Genomic DNA, 20,219 nt, shown 5'->3' with positions numbered 1-20,219 from the left:
TACAGCAAGCAGTGGCACAAATCAGAGGAGAATACAGCTTTTTTTTTTTTTTTTTTTTTTTTTTTTCCTCAGAGCTTTCTTGTAATGGAAAATCTACATACTAACTACATACTAGAACACAGCTTCCTTTAAGATCCAGGGCAGCAACTAACATATTTCAACCTAGTACATAGGGGAACAGTGACTGAGGCCATCATGAAAATCTCTTGCTCCAATGTAAAATAATTCTTTGTCCTTTCTGCACATGCTGAATATACAATCCTGACTCTTTCCTGATCTACCTAAGTAGTAGAGGGAAGAAATAATGTGAAGAAGTAGTTATATCCTGTTTAAATCTGATTGAAGAGACTAAGCCTTTCTGCAGCAAATAAATAAATTCCAATAACATTTAAAATACTGCAAAAATAATAAGGGTAACATGGAGTTATCCTCCAGAGATCTTTCAGGATAATTCAAATCACAGTTAAAATTCAAAGCTAACATTGACCACTTTTAATGGTGAATACATGAGATAATTGGCTCGGGATTTAAGTGATGATACAATAAAAGTTGCTCTCTCATTTTCTCCATCGATGAAATGCAAATAGTGGTATCTGCCCCTTTTCAGGAATTTTTGAAAGATCCACAAATAAGGAGCACTGCTCCAAGAACTATCACCCTTATCGACAGAGGAAATTAATTTGAAATTTTCCTCAAGGATCAATGAAAAGACAATTCAAAGGAATCAGATCATGTGTAGAGGTATTAAGCTTTAAAACTAGGACCACATGAATACAGATGAGAATCTAATTTAAGTATCAGCAGTGTTCAATATAAAAATTCACCTGCCATTGGCAACCTAAGCAAATAGCCCGTCCGTAAGCAGTGCAGACACAGACTGGCTTGGGTGACATAAAACTGTGTGCCAAGAAGGAACAAACAAACTACGGAGCAGCATGGCAGGGTCGTCACACTGCCGTGGGCCTCAGGTAGGGATAGCAACCCTACCACCATCATCCCTAATTTTGCATCCACACTTTTCACAGAATCACAAAATCGGTCAGTTTGGAAGTGGGTCACCCGCTCCAGCCTCCCTGCGCATTGCACAGACCTGCATCCAGACAATTCTTGAATATCTCCAGTGAGAAAGACTCCACAACCTCTCTGGGCAGCCTGTTCCAGGGCTCGGTCACCCGAAAAGTAAATTCAATTCTGCCTCATATTCAGGTAGAACTTCCTGTGCAACAGTTTCTACCCATTGCCTCGTGTCCCATTGCTCGGCACCACCGAAAAGAGCCTGGCTCCATCTTCTTGGCAACGCCTTCTCACGTAGCAGTGCTGGTGGCCCCGAGAACTCCTCAGCCCGGGCACCGCTGGGGTACGACCCTGCCCAGGCTTGCCTGGCTCCCGCTGCGGGTCACCTGCAACCTCAAGGAGGGGTTGTTTTGTTTTGTTTTGTTTTTTTAAATCATTATTACTTTCAACTCGGCGGACCGCTCCCTCGAGGCCGGGCAACGCACAGCCTCCCTCTCCGCCCGAGGCGCCCCCCGCGCCGCCGGCAGGCCCGCGGCCTCCGAGCCGGCGGGGGCAGGCGGGGCCGGGGCCGGGGCCGGCGCAGCGCCGGCGGCCGCAGGAAGGGGAGGGCGGCCGCCGCCATCATGCGGGCGCCGCGGGGGCTGTCGCGGCTGCTGCTGGCGGCGCGGGGGTGGGGGCGCCTGGGCGCCATGGCCCGCTACGGCACGGAGCAGCGGGGCCGGCCCAACTCGCCCGATTACCGCCTCTACTTTAGTAAGTAGCAGCCCACCCGGGCTCCGTAAAGCCCTTCCTTCCCCGTCCCGCGCGGCGCACGGAGGGGGAGAGGCGGCGGGTCCCCGCTCCCGCCGAGACACATCGGGCTCGGTGAGGTATCGCCCCTGAGCCTCCCCCTTGGCTGCAGGGAGGGAGCAGTGTTTTCCAGAGCGGGGGGCGGATCCGGTGGAGATCCCGGCTTTTGGAGGGGATGCTGGGCCTGCTCAGCCCCGGCTCTGCCGTGCCCTTCCGCAGCCCCGGAGGACGAAGGGCGCCGGGGGTGAAGCGCCGCCGTGGTGCCGTGCTGTGGCAGCCTGGGCGCGGGGGGCTGTGGCACCACCCGGGGCACAGCCGTGGGAGCCTCTGCGGTGCGACAGCCCAGCCTGTCCCTTGTGACCAAGGCAGCCGTCCCTCCCTTCCTCCAGACACGTCACCGAGACGGGAGGCTGGCATGCGAACCGTGGGGCTCCGGCCCCGAGCGGGGGTGGGGGGGAAGGCAGCGAGTGGCACAGCGAAGGCACGGGCAGCGCTCCAGGAGGCTTCTCAAGGCCCTCTGAGAGCTGGGGGTGTGCCGTGTTCGGTATTGCCCATTTTCGTAACAATGTTGTCTGCTTGTGTGCCAGTTCTCCGGCAGCGGTTTTTGAAACAGTGTTGTCTATCTGGGTGCCAAATCTCTAGCAGTGGTTTTGTACGTTTTTTTGGTCCATTGACCTACAAGCAAGTCAATTCTGACGTCCGCTGGTGTGGGAGAAGCGGAGGCGGCGCGTACCCGGTTGGCAGAGTCCTGCCAGAGCTCCCTTGTGCTCGGTCCCTGGGGCTGCCAGGGCACGAGCTCATCCAGGGAAAGTCACTTTCTTCAGTGGAAATGAACAGCTTAGCACTAAACTTTGTTTTGTTCGGTGGGAGCAGCTGGGAGGGCTTCCTGGAGTTGCAAATCAACTCCATTCACTCCTCTTTGCTGAGGTGGTCAAAGTAAAGTCCAAAGCTAAGTGACGTTCCTTCTCTGCTTTTTCCTTTACTGTGAATAGAGGTGCTAGCAGAGGAGAAATTCCTTGACGTTTGGGTTACTGTTTACACTGTTTTGATGTGATACTTGGGCTTTTAGTATGTTGAAAAAATTCAGTGGAGTAGTTTGAAAAACTTAATCATCCTCTCCAATGAATTTTGTTTCTTTCTGGAGTGGGAGCAAGGCTGAGGCACAGATTGGGCCCCCTTTAAGTTAATGTCAATTTCTGCTGGTTTCAAGGTGTGGTGTTTCATATCTAGGGCCTGAGGGATACCTCACTCTTTTGATCAGACTTTGGCCTACTATGTTGGGGGATTTTCTCTTTGTGGCCCTGAAACTCAGTTTATTAGAAATCCAGTGAAATCACACTGTTCTAGCAACATTGCTAGAAACCCAGATGAATTCATGTATTGCTGATGGACGTGAGGTTCCTTTGTTTTGATTTGGGGTTTTTTCCGCTATTAATGGTTGTTATGGCGAGTGAGGAGAAAAGAGTATGAAAGGATCTTCTCATCTTTACATAGTTTGTATTGCCAGGTAGTCAGAAGAGGAGCATAGTGTTGAATACTAAAGCAATAAATTTGATTCTAATGAATCCTTATCAAAACAACCAAATTCCTTTTCCTGTGTGTAGGTTAATTTTTAGCACCTGAAATCAAACTTTGGAAAAAGTTTAACTGATTCATAATCGTAGCATGTATACATTTCTTTATTGCATGATATTTAGCAACACCAACATCATATGGCACATCTTTAGGTTTGCAATGTTACTTCTTTTGTCTTTCAGAGAATGCAGATGGTAAATATATTTCCCCATTTCATGACATTCCACTGTTTGCTGCATCTAAAGAGGTATGTATTTATGCCTTGAATTGCAATTAATTTCAAGACTGTTGGATAATCAGTGGAGAAATGCATTGTGCCAGAAACCCAGACTGATTCCTTATGTAGTAAAGGCAGAATAACTCCACCACATTTTCTCTGCTGAGTTCAGTAACTTGCAGTGAAACGTAATGATTGCCGTGTAGGCAAGCCTAGGTGTTTCTTTAAGTCCTCAAGTGACTGAGGGCAGGAGGAACCCTCACTGTACCTTGTGATTATTCTCTGTGTTTGGGTTTGTGTTTATGTGCGCTTGAATTAATTTTCTATTGTTACTCTTTTTAAATTGGCGGTTTCCAATTAAAAGTGTACATTTCTTTGTAGTGGAAGTACAGCACAGTTGCTTGCGCAACTTACGGCGTACGTCTTTAATTCCCAGAAGGAGCGTTGTAATTGGAAGGCAACACTAATGCCCAAGAGAGAAGTGGTAATGACACCTTTGGAGAATGGCAGTGCGTGAGGTGCAGCTGAGCACTTTCACGTCTTGTTAGCCACCCTCCCTGGGGCTTCGTTACAGCAATAATGAAACGCCTGTTTTCTCTGTCACTGGTGGGAGAACTGCCAGTCTTCAGTTTAGGTTTAGGTTTGCTTGTCATGGTGTGCTTGTTACACAAACAGGTTGGGAGGGTTTTAGCCGTTTCCTTGATCTGTTGCTGAGTCTCTGTGGGTGATATGAATGGTGTGAAAGGTCAGTAGTTTTAACGTGTTCAGATGGAGACTTCTGAGCTGATGAACCAATCTTGTGAATTATTAAAATCGAGAGATTAAAAATATGAATGAAACCTTTTTGATCAACAGACCCGAGTGCTAGTCAATGGAAGAGGTAAGTCATTCAGAGTGTCATTATAAGGTGCCCTGTTCAGTGAGTGCTAGTGCTGGAAAACCAGTGGGCATTTTCATCACATGTTCCTTGTTGGCCTTGCTATCCCTGTATATAGAGTTTAGAGTTTATAGGAGTGGGCTATAGTCTGTAGTTTTTCAGTAGATTAAATTAGAGTACAGCAATATCTGATCAATGTGGAGAGACTTTCATTTTGGTATGTGAGCAGAAAAACAGCATCCCACCTGACAGAGCCTGGGGAGGGCGGACAGGGAGGAGGGGGCAAGAACGGGAGTCATTGTGGTGGTCTCCCTTAATTTTGCCTTCTTTGTAAGAGGAGGACATATAGTTGTATGTTACAGGCTTTCCACCCTGTGGTCTAAGCTTTGTGGACTTTATGATGGATAACTCCAACCTTATTTTTCATACTCGTTTTGTTTATTTGGGATTTTTTTTTGCCTTCTTCAGCTGTACAGAATGATGACTGTGTTTTTAATCAGTTGAGGACAGGCCTAAATTGCTGCTTAAGTTTCTTAGTAGTTGAGAGACAGTGGACGTATCCTTGTACATTTTTTATTTTCTTCTGTTAACATCTTGAAGGTTAATATTTCACTATGAAACAGAACTGAGTACTTTTTAAAGTTATACTTTAGGCCTTTATGCTCAAAAAGGGATGTTTCAATTGCATTGCAGACTACTGTTATCTATAGTTATGTGAATACGGTATTCCTCTCTGATGTTCTTGATACACTTTTTTACTTCACTCTTTCCCTATAGGATAAAGAAATTCCTGCAAAGAGGGCAAAGACTACTGGATCTGAGGTACTCCTAAATTTTGGGTTTGGGTTTGGGGTTTTTTTTTAACTATTTCGTCTAGTTCCTTTCCCACATCAGTTCATTACTCTGCAAAGTGAACTTGCTCTCAGTGAATAAAGTTGACATGTCTTCAAATGCAAGTCTTTCAGGAGGAGAAGGCTTAAAGAGATTTAATATTCTCCTCCTTGAATAGACCAGAAATGTCAGGATTCTTTTATTTGTCAAGATGTTCTCAAAGGCAAACACTTATACCACTCTTTCAAAGGTTTGTTGTGGCTAGTGCAGTGTAAATATGTAGATCTTTTTTACTATTGCATTCAGAAACATTTGCAATAAAACCGCCATTAATTAAATATTCATTATACTCTGTGGATAATCTTTGTTATATATACAAGAACTCCAGAAGTCCTCAGTATGTTAGGGCAGAAATTATACTAAGTATCTACTTTTCAGAATTGTTGTTTTGTATTCTCATATGAGAAGCCCAAAGGGAAAAAAATTACATCTGCTAATAGTTCAGCATTATCCAGCACTGAATTTAAGCCTAACAGAAGCCCAAAAAACATGGAAGATCTGCTCAAGCTTTTTCTGGGAAACAAGATTTGTTTATGCAAGTGTCTTTTCCAAAATGTAACATCTTGTGGTCTGCTTTGGCTGGCATAGGCTCATCTGAAAGTTACTAAAAACATGTGAAAGAAAAAAAATGAACCAAACTATGTTTTAAGGCCATGATGTGTGTATGTGTGTGGGTAGGTGTGTGTCCCAAGCTTTATCTCCTCATATCTGTTTGGCCAGTCATATTGCAAAACTGTAACTACCCATCTGATGTGAAAGAACTGCTCTAACTGTCTGGGTTCTCACAGTTTTGCAACTGGTGTGTGGTACACCGGTTCTTCTGCTGTGCAACAGTCCCCACACAATCCTGCCCTGTGTATTACCTCTCCCTTTGCTCTGTGATTCATTCAAGCTACAACGCCTAAGTAATGCCTTTTAGATTTCCTGTAGCTTGATGCCCATTCACCTACAATCCAGTAGGTGTAGAATCATGTCTGAAAGGAATTATTCAGGAGAAAGAGTATGTACCAGTTGACTTTTCTGAAAAATCATTGTCTTGCAACATCAGTTCTTATTTACTGCTCTTGCTGGAAGTCAAGTATTCTGTTTCTTACCTGCTTATAAATACTGTGACAATACCCACCAGGTGCAAATATGTTTTATGCAGCATCTAAAAATGTTCAAAACTGCATTTGTCTATGCAGTGAGAAGCACGTTAGCTTGTTGAAAACCATGTTTATAGTAGTCTGGGGAGAGGGGGGTAGAAAATGCCAGTGAGGCTGAGCAGCTCTTGCTTTCTGGGCCAGTGTAGCCTCTGGGGCTGCTTCACATAATTCCTCCTGTGAGAGAGCTCTGGACTGTGGTCTAATAGAGCTACAGAAAATGAGCAAAGGCAAAGGTACATTTCAATCTTAGTGGGTTTCTGATGCAAGTAAGCAAACAAATGCACAGAGTACAGGCTTCCCAAACATGCTTGGTCTTTACTTACATGGTAAGATGTGAGAACTCAGATCGTTTAGAAAACCGTTTTTCATTATGATCTTTGGGAGTTGGGGAGGAGAAAGAAAACAGAGGAATCTTTGTGTTCAGGAAAGCAGTTTCTTCTTACACTGGGCTCTTCAGCAGATCTCGCCTTAGCCTGGTGAGAAATGCTCTGCTTTGTGTGCTTGTATGCAGGGAAAGCATAGCTTATTAGGATATAACAGGAAAATGAGGAATTGATTTGCGTGTACTGATTTCAGAAGAACTTTGAAGCACTGTACTCCTTCCTCTTGTCTAGGGATGCAAAGGTTGCTATTGATAGCTGGTGTTCAGTTGATCCTTGCACTGAATTTGAGCAGAATTCAAAGGTGATAGTCGTTCTTAACCTGGAAACACACTGACATCTTTAAAATTTGTGCTTTTAAGGTGACAGTTATTTGTTATTCTGGACAAGGGCAAGCCCTCTTAAGAGTGTTAAATTAAGTGTCTTAAATTATGCTGAGCTGGTGTTCATCAGATGGCAGTCTAGCTAAGGAAACTGAAGATAATTCTGCAAGAGTCTCTTCTGTCTGTCTAATCTACTTTAAATTGCCAGAAAAGAAAGTTTCAAAATAGAGGAGTTTCAGCTTTCAGCAGTCATGGGGTAGGGGAAGGCACATCCTACAAGTCGCTGTTTTGCAGTCTGTTTGTAGTTCTAAGGGAAACGTGGTGGTGTTTCTGTATGAACTGTTTTCACTAATGCAAGTATTTCTTGTAACATTTTAGACCTTCCCAAATCTCAGTTAAATTTAACTTTGCAGACACTGCTGACAACTGACTTTTTACTTTCACAGATGATTTTTGACCGTTTGATGACTAGAGAGAAGTTATTTTGAGGGAGAAACTGTGCTGAAAGAAATCATATTCAACTCCAGTCTCAAAATTATTAGCAGTTTGCAGTCTGAACTCCTGCATTGTCTTAAGCATTGCAAGCACTTGGAATCCATTCCTGCTCAAGTAAATCTCTGTGAAAGGTTTCAGAAGTTTCACATCTCTGTCTGGAAGAGCGGATGTTTCCACTATGGTTGCAATCAAAACTGTCAGAGCCTGATTGTTGAATATGGTCTTCCATGTCTGGCAGGAAGAAGGTTTGAAGAGGTCATGGTTGTCTTTTCAAGAGAAATGTGACATGTTGCTTCCCTGCTGTAGTGAAAGGGTTTCTAATCTACTTGTCATTTTATATCTTTGGTAAAGTATTCACATGTCACATCATTCAGAGGACCCAGGTGTTCCTGAATACAAAGTTTTATTTCAGGTGTGGGTCCTGGTAAGGAATCTGTCCCAGCATGTAGAGATTGTAGTCCTTTAACTTGCAGACACTCACAAGGGTATCTGAAAAAAAAAAAAAAAACAAAACAGAAAGAAGGAAACAAGACAGCTTTTGTTTTTGTTTTATCCTGTGGGTTGCACAGTGCTGGAATGCCCTTGTGAACTTCAGCTGAGTTGCTTCTGTGAGGCAGAAACTTCTGATAAATTAACTAGTCAGGTGAGATATAAAGGGTTATCAGAGTGGTCATGCAGTCTGAATAGGTGATCTGATAGAGGACTTTATGCTTCAAACAGTGTTCAAAACTGGTGTCAGAGTTGTCTCATAATAAAGTCAGTATGTTTCTTAAGAAAGGAAAAGCTGTCATCATTTTCTGTGCAGAACAGGTGCACACTTTCTACTGACTTTGTATTCTGCCTTAACTACAGCCTCTGTTACAGTTCTTGCTATGTTAGACCTTTTTTAATATATGTAATTTGAGCTATAATGCGTCCATTATGTGGTCAGGGATTTGTGTTCCAAATTTTAGATTATCAGTGAATCTTTCACCCTGATGCTTGAACTTGCCCAGTCGTTTTCTAAGGATGTGTCCATTAGCTGCAGCCTTGCTTTGTGTTCTTGTAGAGGGACAAATACTGAGAGTAGAAGTAGTCTTCATTCAGCAGTCCAGCTGAAATCTACCCAGAGTAGAGTGGGTTTACTGAGAAAGTTACGTCAGTGATTTGATCAAACTTAACTTCAAATAAATGGTTCCTTAAACTTGAGAAAGCCAGTGTTTCATTTTTATTCATGTCATGGTTGTACACTGTAGTTTTGCAGATGAATGTGTCCCATAACTGGTTGATCAGAGAATAAGCCTGACACCAGTGAGATACCTGTGTGTAAAAACCTAGATGTGGTGTTTGTGATTCCCTTTTCAGTATAAAATGAGGGAAGTACACTATGAAGAGACTGCAGGCACTTTGCATTTATGCTGGGCACTGCATTCCTTTTTTTTTTGCTATGTGGCATGTTAATTTATGTTGGAAAAGTTCCACTGACTTCTCATTTAGATACTACCTATTTGGTGTCCAGATGTTGCTGGCATCTGGTTCGTTGTTTTCATTTGCAAATACCTTACAGGAAGTGTTACGTTGGGAATACTTATAACACGGGTACTCATTTTATAAGGAAGCCCCACTCCATTTATTTCTGGGTATATTTCATGACAGTCCATATTTTCCCTCTTGTTTTCCTTTTCTTTTTTTTTTCCCTTTCTTATAAACATCATCCTTTGTTCACACTGCTGCTACACTGCAGCTCATCGCTTTCATTCTCGTCAGTCCTCAGGTGCATGCTGCCATGTTCAGTTGATAGTTGATGAGAATCCCTGCAAGATTGCAAAGTAGCAGACAGAAAATAAAAGGAAATGATAGCTGCTTTTCCTTTTCTATTTCTTCTGAGCCCAGAACTTCACTATGATGAAGAGTGACCAGCTACCTCTAGTGCTTTCGGATTTTTTTAAGTACTCTTCTATAAAAACTACTAAAATAATTGTATGCTTTAGCATATCTTTTTTCCTTGTCATGCAAGGTGATGGTGAATCACAGTCAGGGCTTAAAAAGTGGTGATGTTTGTCATTTTATGAAATTGTACTGAGTTTCTGTTCCTCTTTACCTTGTCACTTTCCTTGCTCTACAGAGGTTGCTCCACTTCTGCTTCAAATTAGCTGAACCTTCAAAGTTGAGCATTAAGAGTTGCAACCCTCGAGCAAAACCATGTTTATTCAATACCCTTTCTTCAAGTGCAGGAGCTAAGGAACTTGGAATGACTGGGAAAGGAAATAGTTGAACAACAAAGGGAAAGTTAGGTAAGAAAGAATTGTTTTTGAGACAGGTATAGGGCATTCCACAAAGGCAGATTATAAAAATAGTGTCAGAAAGTTTTTGGTGTTTTTTTTTCTCTTCTGATATTCATATTTCTAATGACAAACCCTGATCAAAATGAGTTATCTTCTATAAAAATCTGTATTGCCAGAACTAGCAGTTATTTTTGGCCATCAGTCTTTGAGGAGAGAATGATGACTAACAGTTTACCTGGGTACAACAGTCTGTATTTTCCTTGTTTTTCTCGATACTTGCTGTATAAATGTGCCAAAGTGTTTTTGTGTATCTTTTTTATCTTTCTGTGGTTTTCTTATTTCAAAAAAACCAAAAAAATGTTTCTGTTGTTTATGTGAGAGACATTTCTGCTTGTCTCAGCAAAAACTATATCATGATATATTAAAAATGATGTTCAGCTGAAATGGAATGCAGTAATTTGCCAACCAGTGTTAAAGACAACATCCCGATAAAGCAAACAGTTACAACCTACGTGAGTTCCCGTATAATGTACTTAGTGTGTAGTTCTTAGGAAATAAAGGGTATCATTTAGACATACTGGTTGTTCCTACTGATGTCATTTTCTGCTGATTTTCTTATTCAGTTTTAGGAGTTAGGAAATGCACTTTTGACTTCTCTGTGTTGTGCAACTAGATTCCACACCCCCTCCGGGCCCCCATCACCTCTTCAAGGTATAATAGAACATAAGTACAAATGTCTGTCTCGTGTTCACATTGACCCAAAGTCAAACAAGCTACGTAATGCCCTGGATTGAAAGTCCCTCTGGGCTCTGTCAGCGCTCTTTCCCTAGCAGATGAGTTCTGTCCCTTTCTCTGAATCTAGGAAACTGTTTTCTCCTTTTTTCTTGTGTGCTCCAGGAATACTGTTCTGAGGAGATTGTCAGCCAGCAGAGATGGTCTGAGGCTGCTCCGTCTGGCCTGTTGTACAGTCGGCTCCCCTTAAGTGGAGTCCCTTCTACATTAGGCACTTGCAGAGTGGGATTAAATCTGGACTGCAGCTAGCAATGATCTCAGGGCAGGCCAGGGGACTACTGTTGTACTAAGGTGGTTAAATGGTAGACTTTTCAAGCACTAGTTTTTGTTTAATGAGAGATCTTTTTTCTGTCATTCGAAGGTGTGTCAGATGGGCTGTTGAAGCAGTCTCATCATTGCTTGAGGGGGTAGAAGTGCTCACTTGGGGGTTTTGTGGGGTGGAATATTTTGTTTTACTGATTTAAAATAAAGATAAAAATATCAATTACCAGATGCATTCACTAGCCAAAACTAACCACTGAATGACATATGCAGATGGTAATCTGTGAAGACAGGTGGTGTCTGACACTTGCATTTCTGTTTGCAGTTGAGGCAGGAACAGTTTTCAGCAAGGGATGGGGGACAACATTCAAGTACTTTGAAGGAATAGGTGCTTGGTGTGGGAAAATAAGAGTGATGGAAATATTCCTGGGTGATACTTAGGCAAGGAAGGAAACTGGATAGGAAGAGGAGGGAAAAAAACCCTAAAAAACCAGAGGAGTCTACTTCTCTCTGTCTGTCAAAATATGTGCTCTTCTTTCCACACCAGTGGATCTCATCTCACCACTGTGAAAATTTGATTGCCCTATAAATAAAACTTTTTATTTTTAAATGTAAATACTGTATGAAGTCATTAATCTCTTGTAAATGCTTGTGGCAGCTTAGAATTAGAGAGAGTACTTTCAGGGATTTTTTTGCATACAAATTAATCTGTCAGGCTGTCACATTTAAGACTCTTGACAATTCACATTTGACCGATACCACAAATTATGAGGGCCTGGTCTTTGAGCTGAGTTGAATCCAAGTGGGGTTATTTTGTTTGTGTGTGAGAGCAACACTGTGTTCATTTCAGTCCAGTTGTTGTCCAGCTCTGAGGGTTGATTTGGTGAAGAGCTGGACTAACTGTTGACTAATTAAAGCTCAAAACCAATTTTAGAGGTTGCTGAAGCCATTGTATTTGACATGGTCAGGAAAGCATATAGTAGCATCTAAACAAGAAAAACACAGGATTGTGGTAGAGGAGAAGACATCATGTATAATTCCAGGAGTAGTTTGTAAGTTTTCTGCCTGTAGCTACCAGTCAGAACAGTTCTTTGACCTGCTTAGCAGTTCCGTAAGAGTTTCTTGTCAGCACTGGCTTTCATGCTGAGCATTTCTGTTTTCCACGTGTTTCCCAGATGGATGTGCAGACATTATTTGGCTCTCTTCCAACCCTTCTCTTACCTGCTGGTGCATGTGTGTTGCTTTGTTCTGTCTCCTTCCTCAGTATTGACATTTTTGAGCCCTTGTTCTGATTACTTTTGTTTCAACTATTCTTATATACATAAGGTGTTCTTTATGTAACTGAAACTTATCTGAAGCACCTTTCTTCTTTGTTTTTTTTTTTTTTTTTTTTTTTTTTTTTTTTAAAAAACTTTTTTTTTTTTTTTTTTGGTCATGACCTGATTGGTAAAAGTGATTCCATCTGATGTGCCACAGATTGCAGTATGGGCACCGTACTTAGGGATGGCAAATATAATTTTAATTTGTTGGGAATCTGCTGTTAGGGTTGTGCATAGCTTGTGATCTCACGATAGAAATGCTGAGTGACAGTTGAGATTTTCCTTTGCTTATTGCTTTACACATTCCAGATTTGTTTGGGAGGAGATGATCATAGAACCATTGGAATTACTTTAATCAGACTGTGACATTGACCCTGGTAATGGTATTTTTTTGTTGCAGCTGCAAGATGCAAGGAGCAAAATTACAAATATTTAAGGGTCCACTGGAGCCTTCATTTCAACGTTGTTAAAGAGTCAGTGAAAATCAGCAGTTGGTTTAACTTTATATTTTTTTCCTACAAATTCTGCAAACACATACTTTGTCTTTCCTGAGCTGTTGTGATTGTTAATACCAACGTAAGTTTTCTTTGGCTATGAAGTGATATCCCAGGCAATGTGATATTTTTGGGGTTATTTTAGTAATCTAAAATAGGTTGTAGACATTGCTTGATGGTTTGGTCTAGTTACCCAATACAGTGAATACTCCACTCCTTGGTAGTGCTTACCTCTGACAGCTTCAGAAGAAGAAATCTTACAGCAGTTACACAGAGCTTTTTGGAAAACACTGCTTTAACTTCCTCAGTAAGAAAGGTGTAGACTACTTATTTTTCTTCTAAAAGCATGCAAGTTTCCATGTTTTGGGTTTATTCCTCCCACACCCCCTTCTCCAAACAGCTTTCACTTCGTTTCTCTTAGGAAGAAGGCTAACACGAATTTGAGGTATTTGTGTCCATGTCCTTCCTCGGCCATCACTTTTTGATTGGTGTCACCTCACTTCAAGTAGATTTGACTGAGAATCAGAAATGTCAGTGGTTGTTGCATTTGCATGGGTTTTTAAGAAAAAATTAATGAGGCAAAAGAGGAGAGCCTTGAAGAAATAAATCCTTGGCGGGGAGGAAAACAGAAAAGCATTGTCCTTTCCATTGCTTAAGGGAAACTAACTCTTTCCTACAGAAACATCCAATCCTCTTTGACTAGTAGACTGAACCACTGCCATGTGGCAAACCATTCCCTGGACATTTTGTGAAAAGTAATCTTGATATGGGAATAAAAAACATCATGTGTATTTCCATTACTTTTTGTTGTTTGTATTCTCAAAGGAGTGAGGTGGGGAAAGGATGAACCAAAGAGGTTGAATATCACTGTGTGGAACTAAATGAATTGTAGAAGTAAAAGCAGCTGGAATGGAGAAGTGTAGTGCATGTTGCTGCTGAATGCAGAGGAGAGAATTTGTGTTACTGTAAAATCCTAATTGCCAAGAGAAATTTATTTTTGGTTCTGACATTGTTTTTTGTTTTAGGTCCTGTATAATATGATTGTAGAAGTACCTCGTTGGACTAATGCAAAAATGGAGGTAATTAACAAAAATACATTGATTATGTGAGTATTTATGGAAGGTATGACAATGCAGTGGCTTCCAGTAGTCTGAGTTTTAATCACAGTGTGTATTGCTCTTTACACATAAAATCTTCTCTGTTAAAAAATTGATTTGAAGTGGTGCATACAGACACTCTCCTTGCAATTATATAAAGTGTCTTCTTTACAACCCTCTGATTGGAGGGTGCAGCATACCCTCAGCAGAGTCCTGAAGTACTGACTTTCAGGATATTGTCCAGCATTTTAGTCTTACTTTTTCTTGCTTATGGAGCATTCCACTCAGAGGATTTAATTCATCATTTCCACTGTATGGTGTGCTGGGCCAAATCCTGACAAATGGAGTTGCAAATAAAAAAGCATTTCTTTGTGACAAAAAAAAAAATTACTTGGGGATCTCACTGATTGAAAGTATCTCCTGCAGGGAGATATTTTACAAATAGAGCTTCATCTGTAGTGTTTGTAAAACAACACATCTCACCAGGATATGTCCTAACTTTCTGAAGACTTGTATTAATCTTAGGGATGCTTCCCAGCTGCTTTTAAGGAAGCTTGTGGTTGAGCTGTTAACTATTTTAATTATTGAAAATAATACCAAAGAACTTCCCCAGCCTGTTATTTCAGAATTTTGTTTTCTCCTTTCTCTGATGATAGAAAATTATTTTGAGCTGTGTTTACCATCACAGTTGTTATTCTGCAACCAGAATATCTTACCTTAGATATTTACCTTGTATTTCCAACTGATGATTTATCGTGGAAACTGAGTTTTCTTTCATAGAGATTTCCTTTGACAGTTCTACTTGAACTCATTGCCTAAAGCTCAGGTTGCTCCCCTTCCTCTTCTCTTGAGACATTATAGTCAGGGCTAGAAAAGTTTACTGTCCAGTTAGGTTGAGAAATCTGTGGTGTTTAGACTCTTCTGGCTTGATAGAGGAGACTAGATGTAGTTCTCTAACATTTAACTTCTAATTAACCTGAAATTCCCTGCATCAGTCATTAAGGCAGTTGTCTTGCCATGCCATTGTGTCCTGGCACTCCTTCAGTCCAGACTGTGGTAAGCTGCTAATACCTGCTAATACCTTGTCTGCATCTCTGTGCTGATATTCCCTCTTGTAGAATGGAGATTGTAGGAAATTAAACCTTGCCTTAGAGTGAATGTTACCCTCTGTTACATCCCCAGTGACAGATCTTCTGCTCATCACCTTATTGCGTTCTTGTTGTTCTTCCCTTCATTTTACTGAAGGGGCTTTTCATGAAACTTTTGTCTGCTGCTTCCAGTCACTCTTCTTTGTCCCACTTTCCATCAAGAAAAAGCATCGCTGAGCTCCACTTCTGTCAGTGTCCCAGGTGGCACATTTAAGGTCTTCACTGTTAAGTTGTGACCAGGAGCAAGTTAGAATCCAGTGTGAAACCAGAAACGTGTGAACCGTTATCTCAGCTCTTGGGGAGGGTTTACTTGTGGAATAAGTATGTGCTATTTATTGACAGTTTGCTGTGGTTCAAAAAGGTGGAATTCCTTGGGGATGGCTTTGTAAACAAAGTGAGAGAGGTGCTTTAGGTAAATGACGGTGATGTAAAATGAATATGGAGTAAGGGCTGTGTGCTTATGCATGGAAGCTGTGCACCACCTGAGCCAGTGTAACCACTTCAGCTGCTAACCGGTGTTTTGCCATTCAGATGAGTGTCCGTAAGCAAGAACCAAGCTAACATGTATTGGATTGTAGTGTGTAGTGTCAAGAGGATGGGAACAGTGAATTAGCTGTGGTAGGTAATTCGTATGGCAGTGGGTTTGTATTTGAGGTTCTGGCAAGGATGATGCTGTTCAGCTTCTGTGCTTCTGAGAGTGCTTCCCTGGGATTAAGAAGACCCCCTTCTAATGCCAGCTTAACTTGTTCCAAATCTGCGTTAAGTTGGCATTTGGTGACTACGGAGAATTTGTGCTCGCTGAAAAGCATTTGTATGCTGAAAAGTGTTGGAAATGAGGGATGTGTGCAATGGGAGAGCAAGGAACAGAGGGCAAGAAGAACATGAAACATTTCCTCTGTGAGTGCCAAAAGTCTCTGTTGTCAGAAGAACTTGTGCCACCATTTGCATGTCTGTTGAACTTGTACTATAAAGTGCAAAAGCTTCTGACTTAAGTTCCTTTCAGTATTTATGTTTGACCATGACAGTGTCCTTATAAATTTATTACTTTCTCTTCTAGATTTCATTTTTTTCTTGCACACTTTACAGCATTATTTAAAACCTTAATAAGCTGCTTTTTGAATATGACCCTTGAGATTCAGACTGAGGCTATTGTACTTTTAATAATTCTCAAACCACAGGCATGTGCCTGCCAGATGGATTTTTCTAACTGGTTGGGTATGGAATGAATTGCTTTCCATTTTATCATTCTCCTTCTCTTTCTCTCCCCCTCTCCACCCCCGCCCTTTTTCACGATCTACTTAGATTGCCACTGAGGAGCCGTTGAATCCCATTAAACAAGATATAAAGAAAGGGAAGCTTCGATATGTGGCAAATATCTTTCCTCACAAGGGTTATATATGGAATTATGGTGCCCTCCCACAGGTAACATTTTTGTTATAATGGTGAAAGTTTTCTGTCTTCTGTGTAAATTGCCTTGTAAATCTTGGATACTGCCTGAATGCAAATCAGCTGCAAGAGGGATACTTCTCTTGGATACGTTTGTAAATTAGGATTTTTTTTATGTTGAACTTTATTGTGTCCATAAATTTTGATCAGAATTTGGGTGTGGAAGTAAATCTGAGCTGTGTTTCAGGAAGGAGTTAAACGGTCAAGAAATCTCAAATCTTTAGTCTGTCTCTGCACTGTAGTGACAGACTTAAACTGTCACGGCCTGCCATTCAAGAATACATTGTCAAGTGGCTCTTCCCTGCTTAAACAAGGCATTTTTTAAAAAACTCATTTAGGATTTTCATATGCAGCAGCATAAATTTTAATTGGGATTTCTTAATATCTTTAACAAAGAAGAACACAAGGGCTGTTCTCTTTCAGATTAAACCTCAACTGCCTTACTTAACTTTTCTCTGAACTGTGAGCCTTTACTGATCAGGACACAGTCAAAACTTTGAGCCTTGAAAAGCCCAATTAATGGATGAAATTTTGAGCATAATGAAAAGTTTTAAACTTTTTTCATTTCTGTGAATAACTCATTGGACTTAAATTACTACTGAAGAACATGATGGAGCTTGAAAAGAGTAGTTTATTTTCTTTACAATTAACTGTATAAGCACTGAATGTTTAGCCATGAAAACAGAGAGGGCTGGAAATAATTGTAATTTTTATTTTTTAATATATTAGAATATTTGCTATCATAGCAGAAGCTGCTCTACTGTCCAGAGAACAGCTAGTGAGCTTTCCTCTTAACCTAGTGGTGAAGAGATGAAATTGGGCACAAAACTAATACTGATATAATGTAGCCTTAAATAAAAAGCCCTTTGGAAGAGTATTGGAAAAATTAACAATTTTGAGGTGGAGTTATGATCATGGACAGCAGGAGCTAACAGCATAGCTCCTTGAAAAAAAAAAAAAAGGTTTCTAAAATCTTTTCAACAAAATTTCATTGGACTTAAAATTGTTAACAGAAAAGCTTTTCAACTGTAGAATGAGTTACTCATTACTTGCCAGTAAGAGTAAGAACAAGTACTGGTCTAGTAATTAAATTAGTATAACTTGGCTAGGATTCCTTGCTTGTACAGTGCTCAGAGCAGGGGTTTAAACTTGCCCTTGGAGAAGCTTCTTCGGTCTTAAACAGTTTGCTGTTCTTGGGAATGTACACATCTCAAAATATTAAGAAGTACTTCATACTGAAATCTGAAAATTTTAAAAAGCTTATTGGGTTCAGGCAAATCCATGCCTAGGAGGGTGGTTAGCTCAAAGCCTCCATGTTTTTGAAAACAATATCTGTTAGTGTCATGGTATTTGAAAAGTATAATGAAAACGTAATTGTATGTCCTAGCTTGCTCCCATAATCACTATTAACTAGAAAAATCCGTATTCAGGGTCCTCTGATGCCTTAATCACTGCACTTGGGTAAAGTGTATCTGTTGAGTCATGGATGCAGTTAATATTTTTGTTCCTGTGTCCTCAGTAATCCTCATGTTACTTGTCCTGTGTGTGAATTACTCAACATCAGTCCACTGGCTGTTTGTTTGTTTGTTTTTTCTTCTCCCATTGAGCAAGCCTATTCTCAGAAAGCTGATGTTTTTATTGGTGTTTTTATTAATCTTAGTAATTTAGTGGTAAGGCAAGTTATGATTGCAGTTTAGTTGGTAACTGATAGTTCTGTTTCCTTTGGCAGACCTGGGAAGATCCAAACCATAAGGATAACATTACAGGATGTTGTGGGGATAACGATCCTATTGACGTTTGTGAAATAGGTTCAAAGGTTTGTCTTTATTGGGATTAATTTAATTTATCAAGGTTAACTTAATAATTTGGTAACAACTTCTGGAAGAGAAGGACAGATGGAAAACAAAAAAATGGTAATAGTGTTTGGGGCTGATGAAAGGATAAACAGAGGATCTAAGGGAATAGGTAAGGAAATTGTGGATTTTGAAAAAGGAGGAAAAAGGGAAGGAATTCATAAAGTCTTTGTATTTGATAAAAGGGAAAATAAGAAAACACCATCCTGAAGTTTTGTGGCTGGACATTGAGTTTTGTGTGAGGTAGGAGAGAGTTAAGAGTTAAGATTTTTGGGGAAGGAAAATATTTATTTCTTTTCCCCCTATTAGCAGTATCTGAGCTATGAACAGGTTGTTGAAAGATGAGGGAGTATGACAGCCTTAGCACATTAAAATAACAAGGTCAGACCCACAAAGGAGATAGGTTCGAGTTTACTCATGGGTGCAAGCAGAAGTAGATCCTCTTCTAGAGAAGAGAGGAACCTGTCGCCGTGCTGCAGATTTATGTGTCACGGAGTGGATGGATAAAAAAGAGGTGCAGAAAACACCGTTAGTAGGTAGAAAGAAAAGGTTTAGCTCCCTGAAAGAAAAATGTACATATCTAGAGGCAGCAAAGAAGGGAGCAGTGTTCTGTGGTATCACAAATGAGGTTATGAAATGGATGAGTTTGGAAGAGGGATTTCTTGGGATATTTTAGGTAAAGGGAAATTAATTGGTGACCTCAGTGGAGGTGATCACTGATTATTTGAGGTGAGGAGCCTAAAGATGAATTGCAAGGGATCCAGAAAGAGTTACAGAGGGATTATCATCTGGTAGGGAGAAAGTTCCTAAGGTAATGGAAAAATAGTTGTGCTGGTATTTCTGGGGAAGGGCTGTGTGTTTATGTGTGTATATTGGAGTCTAGAGGAAGGAATAGCGAGAGATAAATTAGGACCATGAGTTGAGAAAAGTAGAGAGTCAAGAGACAGGAATAAGTTAAAAAATGAATATGAGCTACTTTTGACTTGCAGTTTGGAGTGAGGATCAAGAAAGTGGAGGATAAGTAGGATAAAAAGAAAGGAAATATTTTCTAGATTCTTGTGTACTTAAATGCTGACTAGAGGATTGAGGTTTGAAGAAGAGTAATGATAGGAGAAAGGCTAGAAATGTTAAATACATGTGTGCTGGGTTTGCAGATCTGTCTTGCAATACTGCTATAGCTGCTGGTCAAAAATGTAGTAAAACTATGTTTTTTTGTAAGGTAAAGGAGAAATTCTTTGTGGTGTTTTCCAAATCTTTGTGACATGTTCCGTTTCAGGTTCGTTCTTCTGGTGAGATTGTTCAGGTGAAGGTTTTGGGTGTTTTAGCTCTTGTTGATGAAGGGGAGACAGATTGGAAGATAATTGCTATCAGTGTGGATGACCCAGAAGCTCATAAAATCCATGGCAAGTATTTTTATCTTTTTTAATGCCGGTTATGTCAGCAACTTGCACAGTAGAATGGCACCTGAGTTTAGGTCACTCAGGACAAGGAGAGGCACAGAGTGGAAAGGCAAGACTTGACTTTTATTGTTCTGTTTAAGTCAGGTGTTTCCTTCAAGGAGGGCATATAGGTTTTCACAGTAAACTTTTTTGAAATGGTTCACTTGGATCTTCAAGAGGACCTGTCATACAGAAAGTCTTTTGACTTCTGAAACACAACTGCCTTAGAAAGTGACCTCCTAAAATTAAAGTTTATCTCCTGTGTAATAGTGAATATTTACCCACTTACATTATGTAGCACACTGCTGTTTTCCTTGTTGAAAGTGTTTGTTCCTTTTATATTTGCAGACATTGTGTTGCATTCTGAAAAGGCTGTATATTTCCAGTACTTTGTCACTTG

The 20,219-nt window shown here is 40.7% G+C and overlaps 1 protein-coding gene across 3 annotated transcripts in view; it reads left to right on the top strand.

The window, feature by feature from the left end:
• Positions 1 to 1,607: 1,607 nt before the first annotated feature.
• PPA2 (pyrophosphatase (inorganic) 2) overlaps positions 1,608 to 20,219 on the top strand; it is a 35,076-nt gene continuing 16,464 nt past the window's right edge. Inside the window, exons 1-7 of one of the 3 annotated variants that reach the window (XM_027890505.1) lie at positions 1,608 to 1,767; positions 3,561 to 3,625; positions 5,250 to 5,294; positions 13,862 to 13,915; positions 16,384 to 16,503; positions 18,257 to 18,343; positions 19,657 to 19,783. In XM_027890505.1, coding sequence (XP_027746306.1) covers positions 1,638 to 1,767; positions 3,561 to 3,625; positions 5,250 to 5,294; positions 13,862 to 13,915; positions 16,384 to 16,503; positions 18,257 to 18,343; positions 19,657 to 19,783 — 628 coding nt within the window. In that variant the 5' untranslated portion in view covers positions 1,608 to 1,637. The remainder of the gene's footprint in view (positions 1,768 to 3,560; positions 3,626 to 5,249; positions 5,295 to 13,861; positions 13,916 to 16,383; positions 16,504 to 18,256; positions 18,344 to 19,656; positions 19,784 to 20,219) is intronic. The other 2 variants (XM_027890503.1, XM_027890504.1) reach the window with 2 other exon arrangements.

This window comes from Empidonax traillii, unplaced genomic scaffold (genome assembly GCF_003031625.1).
Source record: "Empidonax traillii isolate 1590-97213 ecotype Southwest subspecies unplaced genomic scaffold, ASM303162v1 scaffold290:size645333, whole genome shotgun sequence".
NCBI lineage: Eukaryota > Metazoa > Chordata > Aves > Passeriformes > Tyrannidae > Empidonax > Empidonax traillii.
This window is presented reverse-complemented; position numbering and strand designations above follow the sequence as displayed.